Source organism: Triturus cristatus, chromosome 5_2 (assembly GCF_964204655.1).
Source record: "Triturus cristatus chromosome 5_2, aTriCri1.1, whole genome shotgun sequence".
Lineage (NCBI taxonomy): Eukaryota > Metazoa > Chordata > Amphibia > Caudata > Salamandridae > Triturus > Triturus cristatus.
In genome coordinates, this window is record NC_140588.1 from 498994464 (window position 1) to 499012074 (window position 17611).

The 17611-nt window shown below is 44.9% G+C and overlaps 1 protein-coding gene across 2 annotated transcripts in view; it reads right to left on the reverse strand.

Moving 5' to 3' along the window:
* Window positions 1–17611, reverse strand: part of BBS9 (Bardet-Biedl syndrome 9) — a 1933935-nt gene that overhangs the window by 1833382 nt on the left and 82942 nt on the right. For both annotated transcript variants that reach the window (XM_085607489.1, XM_085607490.1), the window contains exon 3: window positions 13365–13515. In XM_085607489.1, coding sequence (XP_085463615.1) covers window positions 13365–13515 — 151 coding nt within the window. The remainder of the gene's footprint in view (window positions 1–13364; window positions 13516–17611) is intronic.

Below are 17611 nucleotides of genomic sequence, written 5' to 3' on the forward strand. Positions count from 1 at the left end.
CCCAAGAAACTCCGTGAGGCGGTACATTCACTCACCGAGGATGAAACCATCATTATCAAACCGGCAGATAAGGGAGGAGCCACTGTCATCCTGTCAGTAGAGGATTACGAAAGAGAATGCGTCAAACAACTCGGGAGAACCGAATACTATAAGAAGTTGGAGACTGACCCCACCGAGAGACTTCTATCACGGATACGTATCCTTATTAACGAAGCTACCAATGAGGGCTGGATCACTGCCCACGAGGCGGCATTCCTCATTAACGAGAACCCCAGGATGCCGTACTTTTACCTACTACCCAAAATACACAAGGGTATCATTCCACCACCAGGACGACCGATCGTCTCTGGGATAGGCTCGCTACTGGAACCACTGAGCAAATTCAGTGATTTTTTCCTTCGACCTATGGTACAAGCCACTCCGGCCTACCTGAAAGACACCAGGGACGTCCTGAACCTGATACAAGAGATCAACGAGAACAACACCGAACCCATCGACCTCCTCTTAACTCTAGATGTAGAGGCATTATATACAAACATTCCACAAGATGCCACAATCGAAGTAGTTGAACAACTCTTACTCGAGACAGACTTACCCACCAACACACCTGCGAGCTTTATCACGGAACTGATCATGCTGGCCCTGAAAAACAATTTCTTTATGTATAAGACCACCATTTACCATCAGATACAAGGGACCAGCATGGGGAGCACATTCGCGCCGAGCCTAGCAGGGCTGTACATGGCGCATTTTGAGGCTATTAACATCTTCACGGAGAATAACCCCTACAGAGAGAACATGGTCACGTGGAAACGATATATCGATGACGTGATCATCCTATGGAAGGGTGGTACGGAGACCTGCCAAGAATTCTACACATGGATCAACAACTTGAACCCTCACCTACGGTTTACTAAGACGGAGAGTGTAAAAGAGATCCCTTTCCTGGATCTTCTGATCACCCTCGAGAGGGGTAAACTCAAAACTACCATCTACAAAAAAACGACTGATTGTAACAGCCTTCTTGATTTTCACAGCCATCACCCCAAAGCACTGAGGGAAAATTTGCCCTTTGGACAGTTCCTGCGGATCCGCAGGAATTGCAGTGACACCCAGGAATATGACATTCAAGCTGACTCCCTCACATCTAACCTGAAAGAAAGACATTACCCTAACAGGGTCATACAACGTGCATGCAAACGAGCCAGGAACAACAACCGCCAGGCACTCCTAGAAGAAAAGACCAAGGAAGCCGACAACACCATCACGTGTGTCACAACCTTCACCCCTCTATCAAACCAAATTAAAAACATCGTGAACCATAATTGGAGAATTCTGAATACAGGTAATCTCATGTTGGAGCGCCCTAGGTTTGCGTTCAAGAGGACCACCAACCTACGGGACCAACTAATCAACACGAGACCACGTGTGAAGACCATTCGTCAGGAATCCACCTTATGGTCCCTCCCTGCTGTTAAAGGCCACTACCCATGCGGCAATTGTAGTGCATGTCCCTTCACCAAACATACTACACACTTGGAGTTGGACAAAGTCAGGTGGGACCAACGGAGCCACACGAATTGCAACACAAAAAACTGTGTGTATCTCATCACCTGCCCTTGCACACTACGCTACGTGGGGATGACCACGAGACAGGTGAAACTTAGGATAAGCGAACATAGAAGCACGATCCGACGGGGGAGAACAGCAACCAGACTTACGAATCATTACATGGAAAAAGGACATACATGTGACGACATCAAGTGGACAATTTTGGAAAACAATCAACATTGGAATAATAACACCCTTCTACGTAGAGAACAACGCTGGGTACATCGCCTCCGGACCAACGAGGTGGGCCTGAACGACGATATACCATGGACTGAACTATAACCCTACATGAGGGTTTGGCAGCGAAATCAGCAGTACACACCCATGACTACCTGACCACGAGGTCTTACAAAACGATATTCATGTCCTGGGTCTCCCCTATCCTGGCGAGACCACCCCCTTTGAGCAACTTCATGATACTAGAGGGTTAAGAATAGGCTTCCCGGGGTCACTTGCCACACAACGACCCCCCGCTCCTTCCTGCCCCCGTTCCCCCCTTCCCCCCACCGTCCTCGATCCCCCCAAGACTCATGTAACAATCATAATACCCTCTCGAGTTCACCATCGACTGTACTTCAGTGGAACTATGAGGCTTTATAAATTATACGATTCATTCTTACTATTACCGCCCTCTCAGTACACTAGATGGGCTTTTTCGAAGCGTTTTTACAATTTACGAGCACCACTCAGCCGGATATACATAAACACTGAGGACTGCATAGACACATAACCATGGCAACAACAACACGTGAGCCGGAACCACTATTTTTGACACACGCATGCGCCCCGCTCATCGGTTTACCTTCTGCACATGCGCGGCGAACACACACTAGCGAGAACACAGCTGCTCCTCGTCTGACGACCGGACACGGACCCCGCCCTAATTAAATCAACACGGGCAGTACTTAAGAAACGCGGGGTGATCCTCGTCTCCATTCCAGGTAGGAGGACGACGGGGGTAGGTGGTAAACGAGGCCACGCCGGAGCAAAACTGTGAGTAAAAATGCACTTATGAGTACTGAGGAAACTGGCTATTTACTTAAATACAGTGTACAAGACAGCTCAGACCAGTCTGGTATCTGTAGGAGTTGGATTGACTAGCAGTTGCCTGTCATTTATTCCCTTGTTCACAGCACTAGAAGGTGTGTACGCTCGTCCCCTAACCTATGGAGCATTATTCTCCGTGCCTTTAGGTGAGTTTTTGTAACATATTGTAGGTAGAATCGTAATGAAAGACCTATAGATTGTATGCCACATGAGTCTGTGGACATCGGGTTCAACCTCTACCACGGTGAGTGCCCGCACATATGGGCGACTCCGGTCGGCTACGGGCTGCCTCCCAGGCCCCCCCCCCCCCTTTTTTTCTGGCTCAGGCACCTGTAAGCTTACCGTTGAGACCCCATCACGCCACCACCTGTGAGGGGAGGTGATATCTCTTTGTATATACCTTGATATTGCACTCGTTTTTTGAATTTCTTGAACAGGTGAACATTCTTTAATAGGCAGGATGTTCTCCTTTCTTTTTGTTTCCTCATTTACCTAGGCTGTCTATCCTGGTGCGACCTGACTCTCACATAGAGAGCAGTGCTACTTCGGAGTGCACGCCCGGATAGTATACTGAGGGTAGTATCCCTTAGGGCACATCCACTTTTCACTCTTTTTTGGTCCTGAGGAAGCGCCAGGGATCCTTTTTGGACCATTGGGGCGCGAAACATGTCGACCGCTTGACCACACACTAGTTACCTATTGGTACATTACTTTCTATAAGGTAACACCCAACCTACGGGTCTTTTATTATGTCAAGGGTGCTATTCACATTAAACTTTATCCCAGTAACCCTTAGACATTTTTAGGATACCACTTCACTAACACACTCCATCACCACATATCTTTTTATTAGGACCCAAACCACATACCCGCATGCACCAAACGGCGTTTTCTCTAAAAGATCTCCGCTAAAGTGACCCTTCGGGGGACCCGTAGGGCATTGCAGCGCCGGCCCGACGAGGAGCAAACGCCCAATGATGAAGCATGACATCCTTCGGGGTGTGTGAGGGCAACAAGAGAAACTAAGGAATGCCCCCACCCCCCCCCCCCCACTTAATCCTTAGGTAGTTGGGCCTAATATCAGCCTAGGTTTCTCGCTTCATTCATTTATATATCTCTCTCTGTCTCTCTAGGAACAGTGTCTCCATTTAAATACTATAGATATAATACGGAGCACAGACACTGGACCACAACTAGCTCCCGGTCCCCCCCCCCTCCTTCTTTATGTACAGACTGAACATAATCCGCCACCTCTTGGGGTGGGAGCCAAGCAGTGGAATTAGGGTGGATGATGTCAGAAGGCTCAAAATTGAGGACCCTAGGGGACGGTGTCGGTTCAGAATGTTTCTCCTTCCTTGCCTTTTTTGAAGGTCGAGGAGCCGCCTCTTGGTCAGTGGGAGGGTCCGAGGAGGTGTCCTGGTCATTATCGCGCTGAGAGATCTCAGTGAGCGTGGCCTCTCTGCTAGAAGTAGTGCATTCTTGCTCTGCCATTGATTTGGCCAATCTAGCAAAGTCTGTAGCATGCGGGTTGGGCCTTGCTTTACCCCCAGGCCTCGCACGAGGTCATGCAGAGGGGAAACAGCCTTGTTGCTTGGCATAAGTGCAGAGATAACGTTTGAGGGGTGCAATTACTCTCACCAGCGTCGTATTGACAGAATGCTGGACACCTGTGTCCAGTGCCTCAACGAGGTCTTGCTCTATAGACCCAGAGGGTTCCTCTTCATAATAATAGTAGTCCTTTTTCCTAATACTCAGCCATCTTAACACACAAGGTGTGGATTCAAGCCCAGGAGGACTGCCTGTATAATGACTCAAGGACAGGCAATTGTAAATATAATGTAGAAGAGGTCAAGGGGAGTGGTAGCCCCAGGCAAACTCAAAACAATCCTATTAAAGGATCAATCAAAAAGCAATTTCAGATGTGGAGGGAGGAAGAGCTTCCCTAATAACCACTCTAGGCAAAGCCTATGCGTTATTATGCAGCCCCACACTAATAATCTGCAAGTAGGGCGTCAGGGGAGCAAAAACGAGCCTTTTCCTGCTTATAATCCAAAGCACGAGGGTTTGAAGCACCAAAACGCTGCTTCGGCGTTCGTCTAATGCCCGGTAATAGCTAGAGGGCAAAGATGGCCGCCGCGCATGCGTGAAGGCGAGCGCTCGTCAGATATAGAAAGAGGACCGCGCGTCACTCAGACGCCTGTCCTCGCTCCCCGTAGCCTCCTGCTCCACAGAAGTACCGCTCGCAAGCTCCGATCGATATCGGAGAAAGGCTGTGCCGCGCCGAGGCTAAGACGACCAACTGAGCAATGAGAAAGGTGCCGCCGAAGCAGAGGTGAGCATCCAGCCACACACACAATGCAATGAATGATTATAACAACACCAGGCAAATGCACAGAATAAAGGATATACAATGCTAAAACACAGTCACTGAAATACAGAGATCATAGGTCAAGCAATATCCACAATACGCTCTAAACACTGAAATCAATAGTAAAGGGTGAGCACTTAACTGGCTGCGGAGCAGCAAAGAAAGAGGACACTATGGTTGTGCTGGGTCCTTATATACCATGATACTCTATGGTTGGTCACGTAATTTTTGTTACTGTATTTTCATTGGCTGCTGAGCTTCTGGAGTAAAGAAATGAGAAGCATAATCAGAGCCTCCGGTCCTGACATAGAATTCAGAATATCCTTCCTCTATGAGTTTATAGAAAGTGCCTGGCTAATCCGAAAGCAACAAGAGTTAAGAAATACCTACAAGTGACTAATCTCCAGCAGCAGTTCACTAAGAGACATTGGTGATACTATTACAAACACACTCCTAAAGCTGTACATTAGGTAACAGTCACAGTTTGGAGTAGTCAGCAAATTAAAGCAGCACCAGCTAGACCTCACATAGAGTAGTGTGCTCCAGAGACATCTTTTCAACAACACAATTCAAATAATACTAAATAGAATCAAGTTGTGTGTTCTTTTGGGAGACACAGGGAATAAAGCAGAAGAAATCTAAACCAGCACAAACACTGGCAAACAATTTATCACAGGGAGCAGAGTGATTGGAGAGAACGACAACAATGTATTCAGTTTTTATTCAGCTAAGGGCCAACTCCAGCGAAAGAACAAATTCTGAATAAAGACCTTAGAAGAGTATTTTGTGGTTTGGCAGACTCTATATATTGAGGCAAACTGGCATGTTTCTGCTGACAGAGGCCCTGCTGGCTCTGCTGGTAGAAAGAGCAGACTGTCAGCCCCACAGACATTGGGGCTCTCGGTCTAAGTACCTCAGACCATCAAATCTATGTAGGATGGACGTTTCGACATACTTCTTTTTCCTGTTATATTTCCTGCTTTGACTCTGCTTCGTTATTATCATTTCATCTTTTACCATCACAAGTAAACCTAGCTGTGAATAAATTCTTGCAATATGGGTACAACTGTGGTGAGTACAGAATTAGCAAATCAAGCAAACCTACTCAGACATAAATTGGAAGCCTGAGCCGACTCCTGTAAAACAGTAGAAAGAGCATATAAAAGCACAGAATAATCCATTAAAGTCCTAACTTAACACAACCAAAAAGAGAGACACCAAAATGATCACAGTGGTCATTACTTACTGTCTCCCGACACTAAGATCTGGAAAATAATTTGTAAGATTTGCAATATCCCGTACTCTGGACTATTTCCCGTGTCAGCAATGAGATTTGGATTTAAACACATTCAAAATCCCATAACCTAGGGTTACAACCAAACAGACACCAACTCAATGGAACGTGCCTCTATTTAGTGGCTACCATTCATGTGATAATCAAACGTGTGTAAACTCATAAGGTCCGTAAGGTCCAGACCTGACCAGTACCCAGCTGGGGTATTAGAAGCAGCATACAAACGAAAATACCATCAGTGTGATTTGCGGCTTCACATGGCCAGTTAACTTACATTGCACTGACATGACTATTGGAATGACCAAAAAAAAAGAAATCCGTAGAAGCATAGCAGCACTTTCAGACAATGCAAACTGGCCACCAACGTGGTGTCTTATTTTAAATCCACAAACACACATCAGAGCAATTTAACTAAGCAGCCTGCATTACCATCGACTATAATATCTTGCTGGAAAGACAACAAGCAGGTTGAAATCTCCAAACACATGCTTAAATGGATCTGGTCCGTTCTTTTCAGCCATAATCTGGAAGTTTGAAGAGTCAGTAGAATTGTCACCCTACAAGTTCTTTGGTGGATCCCCCAAGGTTCACGCACATGTTGCCTCTTCTTGAACATAAATAAACAACAAAGTGATTGAAGTAATGGTTGAATTATTCTCAGCCACTAGCAGATGCTGAGGGCAGCCTTACAGTCCATTAGTTTTAGAACATTCTGCCAATCTAAACAGATAGATCCGCCATATGCAAATCATCCAACCTTAACTGCTCCCCTCTGGACAGAAACACAGGCAACCCCAGAATGGTTTCGGCATACGCATCAACCCGCTGGCCCAACTCTTACACCAATGTCAGGTGAAGATCCAAGTGCAAGCCAACTATATTGACTTGGAACTGGAACATAAGTTTAAAAAAAACAACATCAGATCAATATAATAACTTACCTGGACCATGTATTATATTGGATGAAGGCTAAATTATTATTATTGAATGGATCCAAAATTGAGATCCTGGTGCTGGGAGGAACAGAAAGCCAAAGCCCACACTGCGAACGGCCCTTTGTCCTAATCATTCAAAGTAAAAAACCCAATAGTCATTTTTGAAGCTAAATTATCCTGCGTTTCCCAAGTTAATGCAATAGTCATGGGCATCAATCTGTAACTTTCCCATTTTCTGAGAATCCTCCTGCTCCTTCAAGAACATCAAGGATGGAGTTGGCAAGAGGCTTCGCCTTGGTAAAGGTCTCGAATAAAAGGCATTGCCATGATGCAAATACTCCAACATAAAGCTGCCAAACTGAGCCTAAATTTGAAGAGACACCACTCGAATAAGCAGGTTGTGAAAGTGAATAATCAGTTCACACAAGCCGCTCCCGCCCACTCCCAAGGCAGTCATTTAGCAGAGGCTCAGCTTCCTCAGCGGCTCTGTCTGAAGGGGGTGGGCGGGGCAGCATGCAGGTTGACTCCCGGCGTCATGCTGACTGACATGTCATTGTCAGACTCAGCAGGCCAGGGGGTGGCGCGGAGCATACAGCAGGCAGCAGTGCGCATTTTGGGTTTGGGTCGGAGAATTTTTCCGACCAGTCCAGCCATGAGCACTAGTGTTTGCTGTGGCTGGCGGCTGCGCATTAGGAGAGCGAGGGTTGATCAATGCCGCAGCCCTCGGTCTCCTAATGGGCGGCGAGTATCCCTGCTAAGCCAATCCTGGCGCTCCTGGAGCAGCATCTGTATTGGCTGAGAGGGGTTGCCACACTCATGCCAGCATCAGGATTGTTGTATAGTTGCCGCCAGCAGTCGACACTAGTACACAGCTCTGGGTCAGGACCGCAGCATGCATTAAGGCAGCAGGCAGCGCTGGGGCATAAAGATAAAGGCTGGTTCACATGGAGCCTTTGGGTCAAAAGAAAGTACTTGGATTCCCCACAAATTCCTTCATCGCCATGAGCCCGAGGGTCTCGACGCGGGTTTGGAGTTTCTGGCGGACCGGATTCCAAGGTGAGTGGGCATTTCTACATAAACGCTGTCAGCTGTGACCATTACGCGAACACCCTTGTCGGACAGGTAGCAGGGTGAGTCCAGGTGCTCCAGGCAGAGTGCGCGGGGATTGTGTATGGATAGGGCCAGAGCAGGAGCTGCAGACATTCACACAGTGCGTTGTGTGTTACAACAGCTTTGTGCTAGTACATTCCATGCATGCACTTCTATCTCCATACTCTCTCTCTCTTGTCTATTACACTCGTATAGGCACTCTTACGCCTCACCACTTTAAAATGTCACCAGCCACCACTGCTCCAGACCAGTGCATTGTATGTATACTAACATAAATTATCTTGGCATATGTAATGTCTCTATTAGTGCATTCTTTCCAAGTAAAGGGTGAGCTAATTTGCTAGCTCCGCATATGGTTCACAAATGGGGTGAAAATAATTCATATATATTGCAGTACGGCCTGTTAGGTACTATGTCAGTTCCTGGAGGAGCATATTTTACATTCTCTTTTTTCACCCTCTCGCTACCTTTGTGGAGCTAAAATATAACAACAGCCACAATGCATAAAAAATCCCAATTCAGCAAAAAAATATTCAACAGGTGCTCCTTTTAAAAAGTTGAGTTTCAGCCTGTATAGAGGTGATTCATGCATCAACATAATGTTCAGTTTTTACTCATTTCACTTCTCCCAATTATTCAGATAATTTTCAATACTATCCTTCATCCTCAGTCTTCAATTCTAGGGAAAGCAATTTTAAGATCTAATTTAATCCGCCATATATTTTCCTCCTAAGTATCAGTAGTGCATTCTAGTTTTGAGATTTTGCTTCAAGATCCAGTTTGCTTTATGCTGATGCACTTTTACGGCCGAAGTTTGCACTTTATTCACAATTTCTTTTCAAAATCCCCTAATTTTCTACTGAAAAGAGGCCAAATCCAAGGCATTGCTGCTTGTGGGTGCTGGCTGAGTAGCTCTCATAAGGTAGTCATTTGCAAGTAAATGAATGAGGGAGGCCGGCTTAACTTGAATTAACTTTAAAAACCAGAATCTTCATTTGTTTCTTTCCTGCTTCCCTCGTATTGTGAACAGCAATAGTTCCTTTTTAGGAATATCCAAAGTTGAAAGTATGATTTGCCACATGAAATAGTCGTAGAGCTGAGAGCTCTGCTTAGATTAAGACTCTCAGTGCAGCAATATCTATGAGTCAAAATTCTGTGATTTTCATTCTGGGAATTAGAAACGGGAAATTACTTAGTAAATACAGTATTTTGGGCACCCAAACTGAAGTTACGTGCACAAAATACATCGAGAATCAGACACTTCTGGATTTGTTCACAAGGATAGGCATGGTCTATTGAAAAGATTCTTTTTTTTGAGTGGGTGGGGGTTTATTTGCCACTTGTTAAATACAATAAACATAAGATCATACATGGCACAGAAAAGAAAATGTGCGAAACTTAAGAACATAAATAGCACAGAAAAGAAAGTGTACATGCCACCGTCATAAACATATTGACAGAGCCCATTCCAAAAAATTTCAGATGAATACAAACACTCAGTATGGATAACAGATAAATATTAATCCCTCTGAAGGCTGGACCAAACCCTCCCTAATTTAACCCTCGACCGTAATCCCCTAACTTTCGCTAATGCCAATTCCATTTCCTAAACCCCCCTCAATAATAGCCAAAAATCAGTAATCTTGGGACTAAGTATATCAATCCATGCCCTAGCAACACAACCGGGCAGAAATAATAATAAGTTATACTAAAGATTTCGATAGATTGCCTAGGACCGCTGTTGTCCCCAGTAAGATTTCTTTCTCGGTTAATTGGGTCTCCTTGCCAACTAACTTACTCAACTCTCGGGCAACCTCATACCAAAACATGGTTAACCTTGAACACGTAACAAACATATGTCGGAGATCCGCGGCATATTCGTTACACTTAGGGCAGTATGACTTCAAAGAAGCATGGGACATAGCCCATTTGGAAATAACCTTTGGGGTATAGTACAGCATAAACATAATACGATGTTGTTGCAACTTTAAATTAATTGATGTTACTGCAGAATTGATTAAAACCATTGATTCGGGGAGGAGCCAAGATGGCGACCGGAGCAGTCGCTTGAGCGCCCGGCTCCGTCGGCCCTTGGCCTCGGACTATCATCCTGATTCCTATCCTTGCCGATTTTCGAGGTGCAACGCGTGCGACGACGCGCTGACCGCGCCGCCGCTTTCCCGAAGTCTTAGCCCGCCCGGATGCCGGAGTTTTTGGTGCCTTTGTTCCCCGCCCTGGACCCTTGCTCTACTGTGGCCTCGGCCGACCCCCTGGAATCGTTGCAGTCACCGGACCCGCTGGTGCAAATCTGAGCCCGAGGTCCCGATCCCGCCTCACGCCACGCACGGTCGCCAGAAGAGCCGGGAGAGAGACGCCCGGACACCTCCTGTACCCTGCATCTGATGGGCTGGAGCCAGAGGGTAAGCCCCGGTGTGGCGGGTCTCCTACCCCGCTCTGTGGATCACGCTGTAGAAGGCTGCAGACCCCCTTCTTCTATGGTCTAGTCGGCTGCAAAGAGAGCCTGAGGGAGGGGAAGAGACTGCTGGCTTTCACCTGTTGCGGCGCAGACCTGTTGGGAATTGCCTCCTTGTCACGATCCCCCCCCTGGCCACGGTACCGTTCAACGGTAAAACATGGCGCTGATTGCCTGCTCGCTGCGGGGGGGTGATGCTCCGGTCTCGCCCGCTGCCCGCTTCGCCCTCCCTCTACCAGACTCCAGCTCCCCAGTGCCGTCCCGGATTGCTGCCGTTGGGGGGGCGCAGCTTCCGCTGACATACGGCTCCGTTCTGGCTGCCCTGCGGGACTTTCGTCTGCAATTGTGTGTCGGCTTGCAAACGCTGAGTGAGCGGTTCGACTCTACACTGTCTGCTGCGGGCCGTGAGCGCCCCGTTTGTGATCAACAAGACGTGAGTCTGCCAGTGCTGTGGTCCTCCTGCGGGGAAGCAACGACTGGATATAACGGTGCTACACTGGTGTCTGCATTTGGCTTTCCCGGCGCTCAGGATCAATCGCTCTCCTGCTCAATGGCAGATACTTTGTTTCCCCGGTCATTGCCGCCTGCTTTGTTGTTGCCTGCCTCACCGTGCCTGCAGGAGTTTCCAGCTGAACTACACCTGGCGACCTCGAGGAACTGTTCACGGTGGCCTACGACTCCTTTTATGTGGAACTCATGTACTTTACAAGCCAGGTCTGGATTTTATATGGTGTGCAAGGGGACCTCAATAGATGATCGGCGGCCATTTTGTGACTCTACTTCTCCATCTTCTCCCAAGTGGCCATATTGTCTTTGTCTGTTCGGGATGCGGGGCATTCACGAGGGGGCGGGTCTAATCGTACGCCCGCGATCGGGCCAGGGCTAGATTACTTTCTATCATCATGGCTTCACGGCCGGGCTGGACTGGGACTGGAATAGTCTACTTATGTTGCGCGCACTCGTCGCGATCTGTCTGCCTTCATTTCCGTGGTGTTACATGCTATCTTCCCACGACCGCCTTTGGGTGTAGTGGGGTTTCAGTGTGTGGAGGCTTGGTTGGCCGGTGGTGTCGGGCGCTCCTGAGGATACGTGGGCTCCTCCCCGCCTCCTTTCTTCTTTCTTCTCTTAGTTTCTTTACTCTATTCCTACTTTCTCTCTCGTCTATATTTCGGGTTCATTGGGCGACAGGCACTATGCTGGGGGGGGGTAGGCCATAGCCTCCGCATTGGTGTAGGGTGGGGGGGTAATTTACTGTTTCTTTTTTAGTTCTATGGGCCTCTTTCTTTCATGTCTCTGCGCTATACTTGTTTCGATTCGGGGTCCGGGTGTGGGGTGGATTGAGTGGGGGCGGCTTTTAGGGGGTGCGTATTTACTACTGTGATGATCCTGTTATCTAATTGCATCGCCTTACTGTATGATATTTTCTATGGCTGTTTTAATGATGCTGCTGCTCTCCAGTGTATGAAGCCGACTTGCGGACTCGAATCTTCTTGTTTCTATCCTTTACTGACTTTTTTCCCGATAAAATTTTTTTTTTTTTTTTGAAAACCTTAAAATTAACCTTCACTTCTCCTTCCCCCGGTGTCAAGGCTCCCTCCAGTGTATGAATCCTGAATCGTTGCTAATCTTGACCTTGACGCACAGGGGATGTATTGTTTGTCTCTGTGCTCAACCGTATTGTGGCCGGCCTGATGGTTGTAGGCCCGTATTTGTTCTTTTACTATGCACAAATAAAGGTTTTTAAAAAAAAAAAAAAAAAAAAAAAAAAAACATTGATTCGACAACCTCCTCTTTAGTGATATCAATTTCAAAAGTGCGGTTCAGTTTAGCTGTAATCTGTATACCATCATCTTCCAATTCAAATATGAAACTCTGCTAGACTTTACCTATAAAACCCTGCCTTGACGTCTTGAAAATAACCTGTAGTACATCAGATGTGTAGGGTAAGGCTAAAGGCCCTCCCCTTGAATAAAAAAGTCCCTAACTTGCAAGTATTTAAAAAATGAATTATGGGCTACCCCAAATACATCTTTTAATGAAGAAAATGACCTGAAGCCGTATTCGTCATAAAGCTGCCCTAGCAGTGTTATACAACACCGTTGCCACATTCTCCCCATAGAGTCAGAAAAAATACTAGGAAGCCTCGTATTAGTCTATTGAAAACCTTATATATTTAAAAAATGTTCAGCACCAAATTTCTTATTGAATATTTCAAGCTTTTCTTGTGAAAGATTACATCCTTGTTGATCACTAGTAGTAACTAGGAAACATTAGTATATGAATTATAAAGAAAACACAATAGTATCATGTATAAGCGTTTGCCAGTTCCAAAAGTAACATACAGAAGGTCATTGATTAGAAGGAATATTTTAAGTTGCTAAATACTAAAGCTCAGAACAACAATGCATTGGTCCCATCATAATCCAAGAGTTTTAGAGACACACAAACTGTACAACATGAGATGAAGCACAAAAGTTATTTAACCTGCAATTTTAAGAATAAAGTAAACTAAGGGATTATACTTACGAAACAAATTTTCCAACATGCACCTGTAGCACAGGATCTCTCAACTGCACTTCAAGGAGTAAATCTTCAGCTTGCATTTCATTACCAGCCTGTACAGGGTGGGGCGCAAAGATTCTAAGAAAGCCCATGTAGCTGCCTACAATTATTTTATCTGTTGTGGAAAAAAAACAATCAGTTACATGGACATCTTGATGACAAACAACGTAATGACTGTAGCCACAAACCAAAGTCTTTCAATGTAACTCAACTCTGTGTGTTTTAATTAAGATGTGATATCTAAAGTAGGCATTACAGCTGGAGAGACAAATAGGAAGGAGAGAAATACCGTTCATGTCAACAACATATCAAAAACGTGATCCTTTCACTAGTGAGGAACACTGCTAAAATAAAAGGATTTACAGCAGAGCAGGGGACGTTAAAATTATGTCAAGATAATCAAAAGCTTAAGTCAGATAGTACACATCCATGCTTACGGTCAACACTGGTTTGGAGAGCAACTGAATACAGATATTTTTTACATGTTGAAGTACTAAGTTAAAGAAGCCATCCTTATTTGTTTTCTTATGACCAATCCATATGACACAGTATAAGTTCAGGGTCCAGCATGGAACCTGGGAAAGTCTCTTTAAAAAAATCACATCGTTCTGTTAACTTTCCTACCAACTAATTTAAAACTAACACCATTGAATGGCATTTAATTCAATGTGAATTTAAATTGCCATTCTGTATTAGAAATTGTATACAATTTTAAAGAAAATTATTATAGCAAGAACGTGATTTCATTGTGGTGCAATGAATTCAAAGTGGGAGTTTAAGCATGGCACCATACGCTGAATACATATCTTGTTAACTTGCTGTTTGGTATCATGTATAACGCCTTGATCTAATCCCTAGTGTTTGAAAATCTTCTAAAATCAAGATATGACGTTCATATTAAAAAAACTACTTTTATGAATATCTTTATCTTATAGCATAACTGGTTTTCAAAATCCACATCTGAATCTTTCCAAATGTTGATATATTATTTCCCTAGACTCCCAATGTTACTACTAGTCTATTACATATGCTTAGCTGATGTGGGAACTGGAAAATACATATTAACTTTGGAACTTAATAATGACCCTTTCTTTTCCAACACTTCCTCTAATGATTCTTTGTTGAGTAGTCAAAAAGGCTGAGCTAGTGCGCTATCTTGATATTTAAGTAACGATTTTCAGATCATATATTTTTGAAACTACATGAGCATACAGTACAAGATGGTCACTTCTTTCTAGACCTTATCACCGTAACAGATCTCCTTAACCTATAAACAATGGAAATGCTGGCCTGTATAGAATTTGAACATCTGGGGTTCCTAAACCTTTTGGTTTGGACTCAACAGCAAGCAGCTGAAATAGCCCTCTGTAAGAATTAGTTATGCTATTATTGATCTGCTTGAAACTATTTATTTTATGGGTTGGGTGCAAGGCTTTCTGAGTACCCTAATTATTTGTTCTTTAGTTACAATGCAAAAGAGATGTTGCTGTAGGGGATGTAAATGTCCTCTGCATGGTTCTGGTGTGCCGTGTCTGACTTTAGTTATTGTAAATTCATTCTTGTCATTTTTGTCCAATAAACCTATAAAATGATAATTTTGCTGGCTCTTGGAGGATTCTCTCAGTTTACGAAAGGTGTGCTCTGAGGTCTAAGAGCCACCCAAAATGCACCCATCTTCCACAGAGTGGCCACTGCCAAACTTGTATTTGTGGTGCTCGCAGTAAGATACTTAGTGAAAGGACAGGCTTTTTTGGCTGTTTGCTTCAGGGAGAGTTGCCTGCTGGCCCCTAGTCTAAAAAGCTGCCCCTCTCCCTTAACTATGGCCTTTTGCTTCAATTTGTGTACTGTATGGGAGATGTATGGACATATCTGTGTAGGAGATGATTTAGTTTGAGCACCGTGAAAAGGGCTTTGACTGGACAGACTTTGATTCCTCAAGTGTAAGGAAACTAACAGAAACTGATGGATGACGTTGTGTGAGGCTCCTCAGGTCTCTGTTGACCAGGAGGTGTGCCTTTGCCTCTTAACCGTTTTAAAGGGATACAGTGCTCTGGTGAGTTAAGAGTGGAAGGCTTTCATCCTTTGTAATTCCCACAATGCCTCTGCCAGAGTCCTCCTCCTCTTTCTTCCTTGATTTCATCTCCGTGAGATGTGGCCTGCAGGCTGTGCTGGATGGAACCAGTCTATGGGAAGCTCCTGTTGTCCGTGGCCCAGACACCCGCTGGTTATGAAGTGTCCATGCATCCTGTGACTGAGGGACCTCTTCCCTAAAGATTTAAACATTGTAGAAGAGATGACTGGGCAGCTCTGAATGTAAACACAGGTCATCTTTACCTGTATGTTGTTCCAGGATTTCTCTACTTTCTAAGGCAGTGCTGCACATTGAAGTAGCAGAGATGTGTGTTACAGGGATACCCTTAGCTAGCAGCTACCTTCTTTGCCAACCTTGGGATAAGTTTAGGACCAGTAACTGGAGAAGAGCTGCGGGTATCTGTCTTGTGGGAGGAAGACTTGCCTTTAAGAGAATAAGATGTTACAGTGTGTCTTTTTGGGAGAAGTTATTACTTGCCAGGAAGTTCAAAGCAAGGCTGTTGCATGAAGATGCTGTGGCACTGTGCCATCTCCTAAGAATGAGCTGTCCTCAGTTGCTTCAGGAAACACCATCTGTCTGCATTGCCTGTGGTCAAGGAAAGAGCTGTCATCCCCTACTGTTTGTTAATCAACCTACTTTCGCCCTAGCCAGTCCACTGTGCAGGATAGTGACTGTGCAGCAAGTGTGTTCTCCCAATTGTCTCCGGCAGATTTCCAGATTGCGTTGGCTCCAGTTCCTGGCATAGAGATTTGGAGCAGTATCTGGGAGATCGTATTCAAGAAGTTCGTGAAATCCACATGTGAAAACCTGATCCATTGTCTCTGGCTTTGCCTTTGCTAGGGAAGTCCACTTGCATTCCCTGACATTATAAAATTCCTACAACAACGGGATTTCACAGGTGATAGCGTCTTCTAGGCTGCAGAACCATCTGCTGGCTACCTCTTATTAGCCTATGGACTAGTGGACTATGCGGACTATTAGTGCCAACTGGCAAAGGACCCTTTAACTGGCCAATGCAATTTGCTATGCTGTAGGGCAGTTTGTGGGCATTGCTCTGGGCATGAGCAGCTTCATTAGTAGTTTATTGAAACCTCATAACAATTCCTACAACAGCACCTGAGATTCGATTCTGTGCTGTGCAAACAAACAGATGCATTCTACTTTTAAAAGTAACAAGTGAACAGTAATACCTTTGAAGAAGTATCTTTGCAAGACTGTGAAACCATCTATTGCTTGTGTTGACTCAAGTTCTGTAATGTCGAGGAGGATTGCGACTTATTCCTCATTGAACACAGCGACCACCAATCCCCTGGTTTAGGATCCATGCTTGAAGTCATGACAGGTGATCACAAGCTTCTCCATAGGTTAACAATGGCCCCAGATGTCAATGTTAACTAGCAAGTAAGCGCTGTCAGAATGTTTACGGTCAGATCTCTGGCTGAGAAGGAGCAAAAGCGTTGTGGGTTCCTTTGCTGATCCTCATGTACAGTATTGATTTGTATGTGTTTTAAAGTAGCACTTCCCAAACGTGTTTGAACCACAACCCAGACAGCACATTTTCCATTGAAATGGGCACTAAAATTGCACAAATGCACAGTTTTACTGATAAAACTACATAGCACACAAATGATAATGTGTGAACACTGGGTTTCAGTGCATCATTTGTGCATCACTAAGTAAAGAGTCTTGATTTGTTTTGATCCTATTAAAATCTTTCTTTACATCACACTTAGAATTTCTGTTTTCATAACTGCTGAAGGTATACAGTTCATTTAATGATTCTGACAATTATGTTGTGGGCTATAAAACTATTTCAGCCTTTTCTTTCACACTCTTTGTACCCCAGCAAGATTGTCAAATAAATCACTTTCATTTTTTTTTCTGGCATAAACATCAAACCCCATGTTTAAAAAATAAGCAACAATTTATCTGAAGACATTGCCTGACATTTGACCTCTGTCTTTGCAGCACAGCAAACGTGACAAGATAAATACAGAATTTAAAGGCACCTTTATTTATTGCTTGGACTCTCGCGACCCATCAATATAGGCATGCGACCCACCACTGGGTCACGAGCCACAGTTTGGGAAGCACTGCATTAAAGTATTTTCCTTTCTTT